General features: G+C 46.4%; 2 protein-coding genes across 3 annotated transcripts in view; both read right to left on the bottom strand.

Moving 5' to 3' along the window:
• The window catches only part of MTCL1 (microtubule crosslinking factor 1), a 122,424-nt gene extending 104,242 nt beyond the window's left edge, over positions 1 to 18,182 (bottom strand). For both annotated transcript variants that reach the window (XM_029234089.1, XM_029234096.1), the window contains exons 1-3: positions 18,106 to 18,182; positions 8,383 to 8,607; positions 7,138 to 7,296 (exon numbers count right to left, since the gene is read on the bottom strand). In XM_029234089.1, the coding sequence (XP_029089922.1) occupies positions 7,138 to 7,296; positions 8,383 to 8,607; positions 18,106 to 18,141 (420 nt within the window). In that variant the 5' untranslated portion in view covers positions 18,142 to 18,182. The remainder of the gene's footprint in view (positions 1 to 7,137; positions 7,297 to 8,382; positions 8,608 to 18,105) is intronic.
• Positions 18,183 to 18,487: 305 nt separating this feature from the next.
• LOC114892796 (microtubule cross-linking factor 1-like) overlaps positions 18,488 to 18,827 on the bottom strand; it is a 1,022-nt gene continuing 682 nt past the window's right edge. Inside the window, exons 2-3 of the mRNA XM_029218095.1 lie at positions 18,586 to 18,825; positions 18,488 to 18,541 (exon numbers count right to left, since the gene is read on the bottom strand). Coding sequence (XP_029073928.1) covers positions 18,488 to 18,541; positions 18,586 to 18,825 — 294 coding nt within the window. The remainder of the gene's footprint in view (positions 18,542 to 18,585; positions 18,826 to 18,827) is intronic.

Genomic DNA, 18,827 nt, shown 5'->3' with positions numbered 1-18,827 from the left:
ATAGAAAAAAACAAAGAAAAGGCATGGAGGGTGGGATAGAGACGCAAGAGGGAGGAGATACGGGGATATATGTATAGCTGGTTCACTTTGTTATAAAGCAGGAACTAACATCATTGTAAAGAAATTATACTCCAATAAAGATGTTAAAAAAAGAAAAGGCATGGAATATAGAGAGCATAAAATACAATGACAGAAATAAATTCAAACACATTAATAACCACAATAAATGTAACTGGATTAAATTCACAAGTTTAAAAAAAAGATTCCCAGATTCCATTTTTTTTAAAAAAGGTAGCTATAGTTCATTCAGAAGAAATACACCTAAAACATAATGGTGTAGAAAAAATAGAACTTACAGCAAAAAGCAAGACATCAGAATAAAGAGGTCATTATCAAATGATAAAGGCAACAACTCATCACACAAAAAAGTTCTAAATCTTTATGCATTCATATTGAAAATCTAAAAAGCGAAGTGACAGATTATAAGAAAATTTAAATGTAGAATTCTAATGGGTGATTTTAACACATCTTCATCTTAAAGAGATGTATTTAGCAGACAAAACAAAACTATAAAGGATATAAAAATTTGAACAACACAATTAACAAATGATCTGATACTTTTTCTTTTTTCCAAATTGTGGCAATCTAGTAATGGATTAAACTTACAACCATCAAAAAAAAATAGAACTGAAAATATCAGAACACATCCTATACGGCAAAAAAATAAGCATTTTAGTGAAACCTTTCCACCATTTGTTTATTCAGTGATGGTATAAAATGTCCTTCCTGCCGCGAGTTATAGTTCAAGTATTAAAGGCTTCAATCTAATGGATTCAACATCTTCACCCAAAAACTGGAGCATATACAATTCCTCTCAAGCAGTCAAAAAACAGTTAAAAAATCTGATCATTTACTTGGCACAAAAGGAGTCTCAACCAAACCCAGGGAATCAGTATCATGTCCTGAATGGTGATGAAAGATGTCCCCCAAGAGCTATCTGACAGCTAGTTGGTTCCTGTGGTTCCATTCACTAACCCTAGTTCCCAGGAGTGATCTAAAACACGCCTCTGTCCCTTGCAAGTGTCAACTAACTTGGCTAGTTATTATTTGTGTCTAGCATGTACTCAAAAAACCTTTCAGTAGAACGAAAGAAATACAGTTGAGTGAAAGCACTTGGGCAATCTTCAGGAAGTTGAAACTAAACTAAGGTGAACTATTTTAAAGCTTTTGAGATATTCCACCATAGAGAGAGTACTAGAAGAAATATACACCCCCAAAAAAGGGCAAAAAAATTTTGAGCTTTGCACAAGTGGTATATGGGGGTTTGGGTGCATGGACATGGCGTGAACAGCACAGGAAGCCAGCCAGCAAGGAAGCTGTTAACCAGAAGGGACAATTCCAGAGGCGTTAATACTACCAGCCTTCTTTTAAGCGTCTCATCTATCTGTGGAGAAAGCGACTTTTCCAAGACACACCTCTACCAGTTCAAGAGGACCAGAGGGCCTGTGTCTTCTCATCCTTCTCAACTGCCTTTTAATTCACTGCAGGGTTTCCTGCCAAGGGGTGGGAACCCCAGCTGGGCGACAGGGATGGGCCAGGCAAGAAAGGACCTCTGTGTCATGCTAAAGGGCTAGACAATGCGGCCCAAGGCAAGTTTGTTTGTTTAAGCCAAGCATTAACACGGTCGGATTTGGGGGATACAGAAGGTAAAACAGCAAACGGAACGACTAGAAGTAGTGTATCCTTTAATGTGGTGACCACAGACTGTCTGCCCTCAAATACTCATTTGAGAGATGAGTGAAAGCGTGGATAAAATCAAAATGTTTAAGAGGTTAAAATTAACCATTTTAAAGCGTACAATCCAGTGGCGTTTAGTACATTCACAACGCTGTGCGACCATCACCTCCATCCAGTTCATCTCCCAAAAGGAAACCCCAGCCAGGCTCCTTTCTCCCTCCCCTGGTCCCTGAAAACCACTAAGCTGCTTTCTGTTTATGGATTTACCTATCTGAACATTTCCTATAAATGGACTCACACAATATGTCTGGTTTCTTTCACTTGGTGTATTTTCGAGGTTCACCCATGTAGCATGTACCAGTGAGAAAGAATTTCTAAGACCGTGAAAGCAGAGCAGCCGGCAATTGAGGGTGGGGAGGAGGAGGGGTAAGGATAATTGCCATCGCTTAAGCCGGGGTGACTACAAGGACAGTGGCACCATTAACACAGCCGGGAAAGACAAAAGAAGGTACAGGTGGGGGCAAAGGTGACCAGCCTGTTCCTGGACAGTGAGTTTGAAGGGTGACCAGAAGCCCACCCTGGAGGAGGCCACCAGGCAGCTGGCTGAAAGCACAGTCTGCAGCTGCAGAGAGAAGCCCCTGCGACAGAGCCGAGGGGCACAGAGATGCACCGTGTAACTGTCCTCCGAGGGGCACAGACACATCTGCAACCAGGCCTGTCGTGGAGACACACGCACAAACTACCCTGGCCTTTCTCAGAATGTGGCACATCGTCCACTTACCAAACTTCAGAGGCGAACAATAACCAGTACGGCTCAGGACAGAGAAAACATTATCCTCCCTCTACAGCGAAACCCACAAGAAAGTTTGTTCTGGCTTTGCTACAAAGGGCCCATTCACGGAGACCCCAGCTCGAATTTTCTGATTAGCATCTCCTCTGCCACCTCTGAACCCTGTGTGGCTGATTCATCCTTCTCTGCTTCCAAAACGGTCCACCAGCGTCCGACCCTCCTGAGACTCTGTTTCATGCTTCGTTGAAAAGTTTGGTGTCAATATGCAGCCCCACCAGTCTGACTGCGACTCTGGAGATAAAATACTTTGATTGTGTCCCAAGTGAGCAATCCTTCTGAGTAATTTTAAGCTGTAAAGAAAGGGAGGGGCCAGCGCCCCACCCCTTCCTCACAGCCAGCCTGGGCCTCCAATGTCAGTGATCATTTCTCACCCCAAAGAGCTTTTCGCGACCAGATGCCAGGTCCTTCACAAATCCATTTGAATGTGTGCAAAAGAATCCCTGCTCGCTTTCAACACATGTATTTACTTATGTATGTATAATTTACCTATTTATACAAAAACAAACACGCATATAAAATTTATAAAATATACTTCAAAGTTGTTGTCCGTACCCTTAAGGTCAGGCTCAAACTGGAAATTTTGAGAAAAGGGACCATTACGGCCTGCCTCCTGGCAAACTCGGACCAAAGGGAAAAGAGGGAAGTAAGTTACTAGAATGCATAGTGTAGAGGTGAGATCACAACCAGAGGAGGGTCACCCACCGGGACAAACCTGCCCAGGTTCCCCCTCCTCCGCCACGAAGGTTGGCACAGCTCCACGCTCTCATTTTCATCCCCCACTCACCCGGCGAGCCCCTGATGTCCCCCGAGGGCAGGCACTGCTACAGGCACCCCCAGTGGCCCAGACAGAGCCCACAGAGTATTCACAAAGGGGACAGTGACGAGGGACGAAGAAACAGAACACGTAGCACTTTCACGGAAGTGGCGACATACGCAGAATTTACCCTAATCCATAAGGCATCAGATCAGTAAACAGCTTGAGGGCAGCACCTGTGCTGCCATATTCACATCCACTTCCCCCAGGGCCCAGTCAGGGCCTGAGTGAAGTGTGGGTGGAAGGGCAGATGGACGGATGACCGAGGACTGGCTGAATCAGGAAACAAATCCAAAGGAACCATGAAGTACTAAGTGACGCTGTTGGCAGGTAACACACTGGCTTTAGCCATCATCTTAAAGCCCTCACCAACAGTTCTGAACTTCATCAATAGGCAGGATACTTTCCAAGAGAACATTCGGCTTTAATCTTATAATGGAAGTCAACAACAAAACAGGATTTGCATTACTGTAGCAAATGAAAAAAAATACATATGCACTGTCTAGACTGCTTTGCTAGAACACATTCACTCCTTAAAATTTAAAAGAAATCTGTGTTTAAATCATATTGGCTACATTGTTCTCAATGGTGAAAAACTGAAACCATTTCCACTAAGATCAGGAACAAGACAAGGTTGCCCACTCTCACCACTATTATTCAACATAGTTTTTGGAAGTTTCAGCCACAGCAATCGAAGAAAAAGAAATAAAAGGAATCCAAATCAGAAAAGAAGAAGTAAAGCTGTCACTGTTTGCAGATGACATGATACTATACATAGAGCTTCCTAAAGATGCTACCAGAAAACTACTAGAGCTAATCAGTGAATGTGGTAAAGTAGGAGGATACAAAATTAATGCACAGAAATCTCTTGCATTCCTATACACTAATGATGAAAAATCTGAAAGAGAAATTAAGCAAACACTCCCATTTACCACTGCAACAAAAAGAATAAAATACCTAGGAATAAACCTACCTACGGAGACAAAAGACCTGTATGCAGAAAATTATGACACTGATGAAAGAAATTAAAGATAATACAAACAGATGGAGAGATATACCATGCTCTTGGATTGGAAGAATCAACATTGTAAAAATGACTATAGTACCCAAAGCAATCTGCAGATTCAATGCAATCCCTATCAAACTACCAATGGCATTTTTCACAGAACTAGAACAAAAAATTTCACAATTTGTATGGAAACACAAAAGACCACGAATAGCCAAAGTAATCTTAAGAAAAACAGAGCTGGAGGAATCAGGCACCCGGACTTCAGACTATACTACAAAGCTACAGTAATCCAGACAGTATGGTACTGGCACAAAAACAGAAATAAAGATCAATGGAACAGGATAGAAAGCCCAGAGATAAACCCATGCACATATGGTCACCTTATTTTTGATAAAGGGGGAAAGAATATACAATGGAGAAAAGACAGCCTCTTCAATAAGTGGTGCTGGGAAAACTGGACAGCTCCATGTAAAAGAATGAAATTAGAATACTCCCTAACACCATGTACAAAAATAAACTCAAAATGGATTAAAGACCTAAATGTAAGGCCAGACACTATAAAACTCTTAGAGGAAAACATAGGCAGAACACTCTAGGACATAAATCACAGCAAGATCCTTTTTGACCCACCTCCTAGAGAAATGGAAATAAAAACAAAACTAAATAAATGGGACCTAATGAAACTTAAAAGCTTTTGCACAGCAAAGGAAACCATAAACAAGATGAAAAGACAACCCTCAGAATGGGAGAAAATATTTGCAAATGAAGCAACTGACAAGGATTAATCTCCAAAATTTACAAGCAGCTCATGCAGCTCAGTATCAAAAAAAAAAAAAACAACAAACAACCCAATCCAAAAATGGGCAGAAGACCTAAACAGACATTTCTCCAAAGAAGATACACAGATTGCCAACAAACACATTAAAGGATGCTCAACATCACTAATCATGAGAGAAATGCAAATCAAAACCACAATGAGGTATCACCTCACACAGGTCAGAATGGCCATCATCAAAAAATCTACAAACAATAAATGCTGGACAGGGTGTGGAAAAAAGGGAACCCTTGGGCTTCCCTGGTGGCGCAGTGGTTAGAAGTCCACCTGCCAGTGCAGGGGACGGGGGTTTGAGCCCTGGTCTGGGAAGATCCCACATGCCGCAGAGCGGCTGAGTCCATGTGTCACAACTACTGATACTGCGCTCTAGAGCCCGCGAGCCACAATGGCCGAGCCCACGTGCTGCAACTACTGAGGCCTGCATGCCTAGAGCCCATGCTCCACAACAAGAAAGGCCACCGCAGTGAGAAGCCCATGCACCACAACAAAGAGTAGCCTCCACTCACCACAACTAGAGAAAACCCGCACACAGCAACAGAGACCTAACACAGCCAAAAATAAATAAAATAAATAAATTTATTTAAAAAAAAAAATGGAACCCTCTTGCACCGTTGGTGGGAATGTAAACTGATACAGCCATTATGGAAAACAGTATGGAGGTTCTTTAAAAAAGTAAAAGTAGAACTACCATATGACCCAGCAATCCCACTACTGGGCATATACCCTGAGAAAACCGTAATTCAAAAAGAGTCATGTACCAAAATGTTCACTGCAGCTCTATTTACAATAGCCAGGACATGGAAGCGACTTAAGTGTCCATCGACAGATGAATGGATAAAGAAGATGTGGCAATATATACAATGGAATATTACTCAGCCATAAAAAGAAACAAAACTGAGTTATTTGTAGTGAGGTGGATGGACCTAGAGTCTGTCATACAGAGTGAAGTAAGTCAGAAAGAGAAAAACAAATACCGTATGGTAACACATATATATGGAATCTAAGAAAAAAAATGTCATGAAGAACCTAGGGGTTAGACGGGAATAAAGACACAGACCTACTAGAGAATGGACTTGAGGACACGGGGAGGGGGAAGGGTAAGCTGGGACGAAGTGAGACAGTGGCATGGACATATATACACCACCAAACGTAAAACAGATAGCTAGTGGGCAGCAGCCTCATAGCACCAGGAGATCAGCTCGGGGCTTTGTGACCACCTAGAGGGGTGGGATAGGGAGGGAGGGAGGGAGACGCAAGAGGGAGGAGATATGGGGATGTATGTATATGTATAGCTGATTTACTTGGTTATAAAGCAGAAACTAACACATTGTAAAGCAATTATACTCCCATAAAGATGTTAAATAAATAAATCATATTGGCTGAATAACAGACACAGGCAGCACACACCCACCATCTGCTGACACAGGGTAATGAACAAGCGTAACATTTTCCAGCTCACTGGAAGAGAAGGCTCTCGAGAAACATGCTACCGCCTTATTTTGTGTTCTAGTAATAATATACCTCGCTTGGACCCATAAAGGGAATTAACGGCCAGCCCATCGGAATGGAAATTATAAAAAACAGCTTTACAGCGGGGTTCAACAAGCCTTTTTCCGTAAAGGGCCGGAGAGCAAATATTTCAGGCTTTGCAAGCAAGACAGCCTCCGTCACATCATCATCTTTGCTTTTTCAGGTTTATTTTCTGTGTGGTTTTTCCCCCCGACCCCCAACAGTGCTATGAAAAATGTAAAAACCATTCTTAGTTCCCAGGCCATACAAACCGTTGCTGGCCGACCCGCCTTAGACCATGGTAAGAAAGAATAGGACGCTTGGAGTCCCAAGTCCCTCCCAATTCAACCCAAGGGGCAAATCCCCGTCCATGTCCGATTTACCTCCTTCAGCCTCTCCAGCTCGTTTTGGAGGGCCTGTTTGGATATCTCCACTTCAATCATCTGTTGTCGTAGAGCTTCATTCTCATCTTCAGCTTTAGCTCTCTTTTCCTCCACAGTTTCAAGTTCATGGTGCAACCTGACCGACACATCTTTGGCCACCTGCATCCACCCACAGAGACCGTCATCAGGATGGGAAGCTTTCTGCGTGCTAAGGGTACCTCCAAACAACTTCAGAGGCAGAATCATTAAGGAATATTATATTACACCAAAGAGCAAAGACCCTGGCAATATTAACAAGCCTAGCTTTAAAGGGGGAAGGTATGAGTTTGAAACATGAAATCCACATTAAGGGAAAATATGACATTCATCTGGATTAAAAGCCACTTTGCAAGGCCCTGCTCCTTCTAGAATAGCAATATCCCAGGAGCACATGCTTTAAATGACAAGTTAAAAATCATCACCATCATCACCAAAAAAATAAACATTTCTGTTCCCCAAAATAATACAAAACCTACCTGCTTAAAAAAAACAAATGAAGTAATTCCACACGCAGTAGATGTTTCATGTAGTCAAGTTTTAAATTGTCTACTCTGGTAAAATATTTGAATGCTAAAGGCAGTTAAACATTTTTACTTTATAAAAGGAAATAAAGAAGGAGATTTTTGTGAGAGAAATATAAATCACCTTTTTATCACACTGAATGACATTTTGTTAGTGGTTTATAAATTTGATAGTTCCAAAGATTCTTTCTGTTATTATAATGAAAGGCTAAATGAGATTTCCTAAGGACTCGTCTAATAAGGAGGACATTATACATAATTCATCTCTAGATAAATGATTTGATAATTGGGGCAGGAGAGAAGCCATGGTGGAGAGGACAAATGGAATAAAGTCTGGGATTTCTTCACCTCATTCCCACTTCCACCAACGATTCTCAAAGACACTTTAGACAATTAGTTATGTTCCTATTTCTCTTTCAGTTAAATCACCACTACAAGTCTTACTTGGGTTATGGTACTTTCAGGTTTTCTGCATCCTAGAAACTTAAATAACCAAAAAAAAAAAATTTAAGTGGCTATGACCAACTTTTTTTTCCGGACGCTCAGGCTCAGCGGTCATGGCCCACGGGCCCAGCCGCTCTGCAGCATGTGGGATCTTCCCGGACCGGGGCACGAACCCGTGTCCCCTGCATCGGCAGGCGGACTCTCAACCACTGCGCCACCAGGGAAGCCCCCGCTCACTCACCTTTAAGTCCTGCTCCAGACTTCGGATGAGCTCGCCATCCACCTGCCCGGTCTCTGCCACCTTCAGGCTCTTCTGCTCAGCCTTTCTGAGGCGGTACTGCAGGATTCGGCAGTTTTTATTGGCGCGGTCCAGTTCCCGCCGAAGCTCCTGCAGCTGGTAAACATCTTCCTCTAAGTAACTGTCTCTCATCTCTTCCATTTCAGCACGGAGTTCATCCAACTCATCCTACACAAGCCAGACAGAGGAAATTGAGAAGCCAGGTCCATCAGAAAGGATGGAGTCATCCATCCACCCCTGCTCTGCAATACTGTGAACCTTCTGCACAGTTACCTGTCGGCTTCTGGCCGCAACTGTGTGATACGACACAGGGACTCTGGAAATTCTCACGCAAGACAATTATCACCAGATGTCTGTTCAGATCTTATAGATCCAGAAGCCAAAAACGAGCATGGATTATGCATTGCAGGCTCTCAGCATTTATCCTGCTCCCAATCTTTCCTTCCATAATCATCACCATAAACGAAGTCATCTCTGCAGATAATTAAACCTCTAGATTCAAACCAAACGCTGACCTAAACCCGCATCTCTAAGACACAATCTAGGCAGTAAGACAGACACTGCCTGCAAAGAACACAGACTTTAGTGGGGTCATAACTGAATTGTCTGGGAATTATAACATACCCGCAAATGTCCCTAAAATTCTGTCTTGACTAATGATTCTAAAGATAAAACCGGGAGATCAGCTCAGTGCTTTGTGACCACCTAGAGGGGTGGGATAGGGAGGGTGGGAGGGAGAGGCAAGAGGGAGGAGATATGGGGATATATGTATATGTATAGCTGATTCACTTTGTTATACAGCAGACACTAACACACCATTCTAAAGCAATTATACTCCAATAAAGATGTTAAAAAAAATAAAGATAAAACCTCGTGCGCTGTTTTTTTCCCATTCGTCTGCCCTGCATTTCCCATCTCCACTCCACTCTAGCGTCAACATGAAGACACGTGGGTACAGGAGAAACCCAGGAGTTATTCCTGGCTCCCTCCCCGCCACATGCCAGGCCACAGCCAATGCAGTGCTGTCAGCTCAAAGTCCAAATACCTGCGGCTCTCCCGCCTCTATCCCTCTCAAGAGAGCCACAGGTAAGACTTACACAGGTAAGCCCATCCGTCACCTGGGTGCCCCGCTTCCCCTCTATAGCTCAGGCTCCACCCAGACCTACCTCCTCCCCCTACTCATGCCCTCCAGGGGGCTCCACATCACAGAGAAAGTTCTTCCAGGTCCTCCCCAGCACCTGCATGCTGCCCCCTCCTTCCCTGCCACCCTGTTGCTTCCACAGGGTCCAGGCAGCTGGAGGCCTTTCACCTGTTATAGCCTCCCCAGCTCTTTGCGGAGCTCAGTCACACGGTCACACAACTTGGAAGGCACACAATGCCACCCCCTGCCATCCCCCACCCCCCCAGTCTCTAGTCCAGGCCCTGCCCCTCCCGCCACCTCATGTTATCTATGTTTCTTCCTGTTCATCATGTGTCGCCCGCCCAGGAAGGTAAGCGCCAGGAGGGCAGACACCTGGTGTCTCCCAGTGTCCAGGGCAGCGTGAGCCACACGGCAGGCCCTCAATAAATATTTGTGGAATAACTACCCATGAACCTCGGTCAACACCTAGAAAGACCAAATCCTAAACAGGACCCAAACCAGACATCCCCGCACACTGGCTTTGTTCCAGTCTTGCAGTCTGGTCCTGGAAAATTCTTCCCAAACCCATAGACACAGCCGCAGCACGTAATGAGATATAAATTCTATTATAAAGACTTCAACAAGGAGCAATTTGGAAGGCGGGAGATTAAGAAAAGCATTCTAGAACTGTCTTGATTAGTTTGATAATTGATGGCATAAATGTCTCCAGATTAGGGTACACTTGTTCATCGTTTTTTTTTTTTTTTTTTTTTTGCCACACCACGCAGCTTGTGGGATCTTAGTTCTCCGGTCCCTCGGCAGTGAACATTAGGAGTCCTAACCACTGGACCGCCAGAGAATTCCCTATTCCCATTTGTTTTGCTCAATTAATACTGAGGCTCAAGGGAAACACTCTCCCAAACGTGGACACCCTAACCTGTCAGCTCTCACCCTATTCAGTTTGTTCCTGGAGTCTGATCACCCTTACTAATCCTGCATTTATTCTTAAACCCAGGGATTTATTTACAATAAAGAACATGAGTTTCCTAACACCAGAGCCTCAGGTAGACAAGAAGTTGACTAGAAAGGAATCTCCTAGAAGAGTATCCTACCCTGGGTAAGATTAGGTCCAAGAAGTGTAACAAACGAATTGGGAAACTGTGGAAAAATACAGACTGGCACCAACAGGGTGAAAACAATTGTCCAGCCAACCCCACCTGTGTGCAGCCATCACCTATATGGGAAAGGGCACAGACGTGGCACCTCATTCCCCCAAGCCCCAGTCTGTAGGTTCTCCCACTCTGTCCACACCACCTGACCAAGAGCATTACCTACTCAGTTGACCATGACTCCAAGTGGAGCCTGTTTCAACGGACCACCAAGGAGAACGGATGTCAAAGGGGAAAGCTTTACCAACATTCCTAGTAGTCAAACGAATAAAAACGTTTTTGTTCTCATCTGCTACGTGTTCTTACAGAATTTCTGTACCAGTGATGACAGCCTCATCAAAAATATAAGATGTTCTCATGTGTCTTAAGAAAGTTAGATCTTAACGTTGAAAATGTTACGATGTAAAAGCAAGTTTCACTGCTGTTTTTTTCTTCGTGGAGATCTCTTCCTGTCAATCTTGTTCCTGGTAGGAAAATTTGTTGGCACTGGGAGTTACTGGGCCGAGCACAGAGGCCGGTCACTGGAACATCCATGAAGAGAATGGACAGGCTGGGCTCTTCAGGTGCCTGGAGAACCCACCTATTTAAGGAAGGTCCTTTCAAACTGCAGCAAAGAGGTTGTTCCTGATGCCTGATCACTGCACTGAGCCATGGAAGCTGTGCCCTTGACCCAACCCACGCTGGAGGAGACCAACTACCGGCTGCAAGCTTCAAAACAGGCCTGTGCATGCCATCCTCCCATAAAGAGTAGAGAGTTAGGGCTTCCCTGGTGGCGCAGCGGTTGAGAGTCCGCCTGCCGATGCAGGGGACACGGGTTCGTGCCCCAGTCCGGGAAGATCCCACATGCCGCGGAGCGGCTGGGCCCGTGAGCCATGGCCGCTGAGCCTGTGCTCTGCAACGGGAGAGGCCACAACAGTGAGAGGCCCGCGTACCGCCAAAAAAAAAAAAAAAAAAAGTAGAGAATTAGTCCTGAATCTTCAAAATCGAGGTCAAGCTTCACTCAGATCCCATCTGTGAATCTGATCTGACTTTGAGAAAGAGCCTCATCTCTACACACGTCTGAATACAGTTAAAAGTTAATTGTTACACTGGGTAACTAATAAAAAATAGTTCAATACAGGCAATAATCATTATACGTATGTACACATACAAATATCCAGTGGCGTTGGGCATTCCATTTACGGAAGGAACTGTTTACGATTGCTTTTCCTTCTAGAAAGCTTATCAAGTCATTAATGCTTGAAATGATCTATTATTCAAACACGAGTTTTAAAATGTGACATAGCCATAAAAAGACATGACACGACTTGCAGGTAAAAAATGTTCTCTGGTTTTCAGACTTCGTAATGGGGGTGGCATGGGGTTGGGGGAGGCCCTCATCGACCCAATGTTAAACGCTGGCTACGTTCTACGGACGCCTACACCCCCGCTGCAGGCTGAAAAAGTCTGTTCCGGGGCTAGACGAACCCACACCTCCAGATCACCGAGTAGGCCACATGTAAACAGCTAATATTTTTTGGCATAAATAATCACTAACATTAGTTGCATTGAAAAGAAAATTAGGGGGAGACCATAATTGCGTGTATTTGAATCACTGCTTTTGTACCTCATTTTATCTAAATCTGTAGAACAGAAGGCATCCTTTATTAAGCACTTTACCTTCATTACTAAGCCTAAAATAACCCTGCCAGGGACACACGGCCCCCATTTGACAGACAAGGAGGCAAAACCCAAGCCGGTAAACACATCCAAATCCTCTCAGCTAATAAATGGAAGCCCAGCTACAAACCCAGGCTGTCTGGTTCCATACACATGCTCTTTCCGGTAAGTGCTAGAAATTATCTGCAACAACCAGGACAAATGAAACAATAAGCTTTAAATCATATTTTTAGAAGTCCACCGTCGGTGTAAAATAATAAAAACAAGCTAACATTTAGACCTTGACATTGTCAACGTGCAGGCATACTTATTTTCACACTTGGTCCTCACGAAAGTATTATAATATGCAGAAAAGGTATCAATACCCCCGTTTTTAAAATGAGGACACTGAAATTCTAAAAGTTTAAATGCTTCCCAACACTAGCCTGTAGCAGAGATGGGACGAGGCCAGGGTTCCAGCTCTTTCCATAGAGCCTTGAAAAAAGCAATTTTCAGGTTCAATGAAAAGAAGTTCGAAGAAAAGCGAATTATGAACCACGTAAGCTAGCAGCAGACATTTGAAAAGCCAAAACTGTGATTATTCCGATTCGGGTCATGACGAGAGTGACTTTCAAACTAACATTACATTAATTTTCTGACAGCATGCTCTAATTTAGAAAACATTAAAGAACCTTAAAGATGTCTGCCACTTAAATGCTTAAAAAAAAAACCAAGTCAAGCAGAACATATAATGTTTCTGGCAGACAACATTTACACAAAGTAAAAGTGGAAAATTGTTTTTTAATATAGATATTAAGAAAAAACTGCCCTTAATCAAGTTTTATATTGAATTAATATTAGGTCTGTCAGATACTCAAATGTTAGATCATTATCACAGTGAAAAGCTAATTTAGTTTTAACTAAATATACTTTTCAAATTTCGTATGTAAAATGAAATCTTGATGTAGTGGGAAGTTCCCCAACTACTCCCCTTTGCCTGCAGATAACAATCAAACGTTATTTTACATCTATTGGACACATATCAAATTCGAGAAATAATGTACCATGTGTGCACTAGAATAAACCAAGATTAAAATTTCAACGAAAACCTCTTTGCAGGTAGTTTTATCCACCAATATAAAAACCAAATCCACACGGTAAAAGCGGTGAAAACTCTTGATTATACTGCCAATCTTACCAGATCTTAATCGCCTTTAAACAACCTGAAATCAATAACTAGTCCTATTTTAATCACCCCTCCCTAAATAGACCCAACTTAGACAGTGAGGGCAGTCACAGCTGGCTACTGTTGCAATAATTCCGTCTTCTGGGAGTTACAGACCTTATCCTCTGTTGTAATATACAATGAATCCACCTCGCTTCCCTCCGGACAATGGAACTCTCTGCAGAGTCCCAGCTGAGACTCAGAAGGCTCAGGGACCCTTCCCAGTGTTTCCCAAGCACAGTTCATCCAGCAGCAACAGCCCTGTGTTCCCCGGTCTACATGATCTTGCCACCTAAGGTGATTACTGCCGCTTTGAAGGCTGAATAAAGAGTGGGTGTGGAAAGCAGAAGGTCAGGAAAGAATAGGGATACTGTCTGCTTTAACCTTCCAGAAGAAGGGAGGAGGGCCCGGGGCCGGGGAGGGAGGGAGGGGCTGAAGCGCTTCATGCTCAGAACTGTTTATTCCTGCCTCCGTGTCCACCCCACCTCCACCCTTTCCAGGCGGCTGAGCATCTGGGCTCTGAGCAGGCAGATTTAACCAAATCCTTTCAGACCTTGAAACTCCAAAGACTCCAAGTGAGACGCAGGATGGTGAGGCTGGATCGGCGCTGATGCACTGCAACCTCTCAACCCAAATGGCCTCACCAGCGGTCTCCCTAAGAAATCACTCCTCTTCAAGAATCCAATAGTACCTGCTCTGTAGCTAGCGCTGACTTTTGTTTTAACCAGAAATAATTCTTCTGAAGTAACTGAAAAGGCAGAGCAAACTCAGCAGCCCTTCCCGCACTGACCTCGCGGGCCCCACAGGACACGGGCACTTTGGGGTACACTATTTGAGGGCAGGGGGAATGGTGTCGTGCGAGCATCCCCAGTAACGCGAGAAGCATTTTCAAAATAGGCCAATAAACTCAAAGCGATTAAAACCCTCCTGAAAAGCCTGTGAAAACAGAGAACATAATTAATATGTTCACAAGGAGCTCTAGGGCTTGTCTGACAGTCTTGGAGCAATCGAGCAAAATCGCAGTGGCGGTAGGCAAGGAACACTCCAGCAGGGTTTCGTGGACGTCCGCATCACTAACATGGGCCTGGGTCTGGTCTGAGAAAGAAGCAAATGTCTTTCGATAACTGAACTCAATCTCGCACCTTAATTCCTGAAGCCTTCGGAACACATGTGAGTTCATCAGCGGTCAAGGGCCAAGCGTGCTTTTCTGACTGTGCTTTCAGACAAAAAGCCAGCTACCCGGATCAATTACGCACTTCTCACCTAGTCACCACGTTGCCCTGGGATGACAGCAGGAAAGCAGGGTCAGGGGTGGCCCCGTACAGCTCCACACCACAGAAGGGGGCACTGCTCTGTTGACAGTTGATTTTTAAGAAAATACAGCAGGCTGGTAAAAACCAAGAGAATTCCCCTCAAACTTCCTGATCAGCAACCCATCCTCCTACAGTTCTGAGGCCTTAGTCTTCTGCTTGGATTACTCTTAGGTCATTCTAGCTCAGAAACCGTCTTATACAGTAATGGTGGCAGAACTGGCTCGGGAAAGCTTGTAATACTTGTGGTCACCATCCTCCACAATATATCAGAGTAAAATTTCTGGGTGGAGTCTCCTTTCTAATCGCGAGAGTTCTGTGCAGCATTCCCTAAGAAAGCATTAGGTCACAGGCTCGCTTTTATCTACCATCAAAAGAAGTACCAGTGAGGACAAGAGCAACAAAAAGAGACGTTTAGGCTTATAACGCACACACTCTAAACCTCACGTGCCAAGCAGGCCTACAGCAAAAGTCATTGCCCAGGAGGTCACTGATGCTCCCAGCCCCATTTTGCACAAGCGGGTGGGCTCGCTGGCCTTTAGAAAAGTCTAGCAGGGTTGTTGTCTTTCTTTCCCACATTGAACTACTGTCATTTAAGCTTTGAATAGCCAATCATGTAACTCACACTATGTGTTGGTGATCATTCTTCTGACTTCCTAGCCTCCCCAGACCTCCTCTATCTCCGCTTCTCTCCTGTCAGAGGAAAGGCTGGGAGATGGATTCAGGCATCATAAATGGTCGGCCGTGACCTTTTCTCCACAGGAAATGGCAACTGACATTTCCCACAAATTAAACATTGTCAGTGGGGTTTATGGGACCATTTGTCCACAGGCTAGTGGAGAAGTGTTCTTGGTGGCCCTTTCACCTAAAAAGAGGGCCCCTAGGAAAGCTAAACGCTGGGAACATTTTGAGCTAATAAACTCTAAGGCAAGCGTGTGCTCAGAAAAGGAGCCTTCATGGAAATAGGGTTGCAGCCTGGAGCAGGGAAAGAACAGAGGTCTGGGGGCAGGGAAAATACAAGCTGCATCGCTTACTAGCTGGATGACCTTGGGCAAGTCACTAAGTTTTCTCAGCTCTCAGCATCCCTGTCTGTGAAATTGGGGTTATGATAAATATAACAATGATACCTATGTTGCTGTGAGATTCACTGAAATATCAAATACATCAGATTAGGTGCCAGGGCCAGACACCTATTTCCTTCACTGAGAATCTAACATGAAAAAATAAAGCAAATAACCAGTCATCTAGGAATGAACCCCGAAATGACTGCCTACCTTAACATCAAAGATATAATGAGAAAACCTCTTTTCAAAAAAATTTTAAAACCCTTAATTTTCTGTTACTTAGCTGTCATGATTTGGATAAACATCATTCAATCAGAAACGCTGTGGGTCAGGGATTAGGCTAAGAGCCGAGGCTACAAAATTCAATAAGATCATCTTTCTTGTCCTCAGGGAGCTTACTTCCGGGGCAAATTTACAAAAGTGCTGATTTCACAACAGAGTTACACATGATACCGTGGCTCTTTCTCTTCCACACCTCTGAATTTCACTCTGTTGTCTATTACACAAGAGTCAGTGACAGGGACTTCCCTGGAGGCACAATGGTTAAGAATCTGCCTGCCAATGCAGGGGACACGGGTTTGTGCCCTGGTCCGGGAAGATCCCACATGCCGCGGAGCAACTAAGCCGGCGAACCACAACCACTGAGCCTGCGCTCTAGAGCCCGCGAGCCAGAACTACTGAGCCCGTGCGCCTAGAGCCCGTGCTCCACAAGAGAAGCCACTGCAATGAGAAGCCCAAGCACCACAACGAAGAGTAGCCCCCGCTCGCCACAACTAGAGAAAGCCCCCGCGCAGCAACGAAGACCCAACGCAGCCAAAAATAAATAAATAAATGAATTAAGAAAAAAAAAAAATGCACTATTTGAAACGTCTTACTCCAAGTCTCCATCTGCTCTCTTTCCCCACCGCTCTCCTCCTCTGCCTCTTTGAACAGGATAAAATAACCACCGGGCTCAGTGAGTTAGAGCAGCTTCTACAGCCGGAGTTTAGGAATACTCAGCAGTTCACTGCTCTGATCCCAGTCTGAACTGCACACTTCACCGCCAAGCACCTTAAAAGCTCACATCCGTGGTCCCACCAGCCAACACTTGGCCTCCATCAGGGACCGTCAGCATTTGCTGAGAACACAGGGCAAATCACAAAACCCACTGATAAAGGAGGTTTCGGAGCAAACATATATTTAACTGTCTTAACAGAAACAGGAGATTTACACCGGTGGAGCTATTTACCAACCTGCGTATCACAATAAATTAAAACAATTGCTTTCAGGACAGCCCTCCTTACTTTCAGGTGACCTACCCCCACCCCCAACACTGCCTAAATCCTCTTTCCTGCAGCGCCAGCCCTCCTCCTCCTGGAAAAGATGGAGTCAGACTTCTGCCCCAAAGCTCACAGGACCCAGAAGCCTCTTAGAGCGGGCCCCGCCGCCAAGTGCTCAGATAGGACGCAGAGGCTGCGATTCCCTCGAAAGTGCCCCGGCGTGAGCAGGGCATCAAGTGGCCTCTCCTGACACGGAAAACCCAGGTGGTGGACGTTACAAAGGACCGGCCAGCAGGACACAGTGGTCCCTCCACTCAGACCGCACTCAAGACACTCCTGAACTGCAGGTTTATCACTGAAAACGCCGAGGCCCTCTGTCTGCTCTGTAAGCCCCGGGAGAGACACGGAGGGCGCCCGGCTTTCTGTAACTGGGAGAAGCGGCAGGCGAGTCTGCAGCCTGGGCCACCACACCCTCCGAACCCCACTCTCCTCCCACGGAGCCCGGCCCAGAGCCCTTCGGCTGGGGAAAACCCGCTCCCACAAGCTAGGGGTCTGGGGGTCGACTGCACATCCAAAAAGTGACCAGAGCCGACACTCTATAATCAACGCAGCATCAACAGGGGCAGAGGCATCCGCGGAAAGCAGCAAGACTTCTAGAAACAAGCTAAGTGGGTTGAAAAGCAGCCCAGACCCACAGGTCTTGCTGCTCCTTCCAGAAGTTTTGGCTCCAGTTCCCAGCGCCTGGTGTGTGCGGGGGACAGGAAAGTGAACGACAGCTGGAGAAAGCGCTTTCGGGACCGGGAGGCGGGGCTCGCGGGTTCCAGCCCGCACCCAGACGTGGGGTCGCCTCCGGGCCACCGGCGGCAGGGCGGGCTGCGCACCTTGAGATAGTCGTTCTCCGAGCGCAGCTCCTCCATCTCCCGCAGCAGCTCCTCCGCCGCCGCCGCCGGTACCAGCCGGGGCTGCTCGCCCGGGCCGTGCTCCTTGGGGTTCCCGGGGACCGTTCGCTCTGGCGGAGCGCACCCCCCGGCATCCTCCGCCACGCCGGGCCCCGGGGACCCCGCGGGGACCCCGCTCGGGCTGCTCCGACCCCCGAGGCAGGCGGCGGGGGGCGCGGCGAGGAGCGGGAGGGGCTCGGAGCTGCCCGTAGGCGCCCCCCGAGCCGCGGGGCTCGTCGTGGGGGCTCCCCGCAGGGGTTCCCGGTCGCTGGAGCCCGTGCCGGACTCGGCGTCGCTGCTGGCGGCGGGGATCAGGCGCTGCTCGTCAGACAGGGGGTCGGAGGGGCAGTCGGAGAGATCGGAGCTGCTGTCGGTGTGGCTGATGCGCGAGCCGGGGGCCGGGGAGCCGGCCGCGGGGGTCACGGCGAGGATCACGGCGGGGACCGGGACGATGGGAACCCGGGGACCGGAGGCGCGGGCGGGGACCACACCGGAGCCGCGTTTGGCTTTGCGGCCCTTGGCAGCGGCGGGCAGCGGCTCGGCCCCGGGCGGCGGCTTCCCGACCCGGGGCAGCGGCTCGGCGGGCGCCGCGCGCGCCGCCTTCCTGGGGCCCAGAGCGGCCTTGGCGCCGCCCGCTGCTCTGGCCCCGGCGCCCGGCGGCGGCT

The sequence above is a fragment of the Monodon monoceros genome, unplaced genomic scaffold (assembly GCF_005190385.1).
Source record: "Monodon monoceros isolate NGI ecotype Baffin Bay Population unplaced genomic scaffold, NGI_Narwhal_1 Super_Scaffold_1, whole genome shotgun sequence".
Classification (NCBI taxonomy): domain Eukaryota; kingdom Metazoa; phylum Chordata; class Mammalia; order Artiodactyla; family Monodontidae; genus Monodon; species Monodon monoceros.
This window is presented reverse-complemented; position numbering and strand designations above follow the sequence as displayed.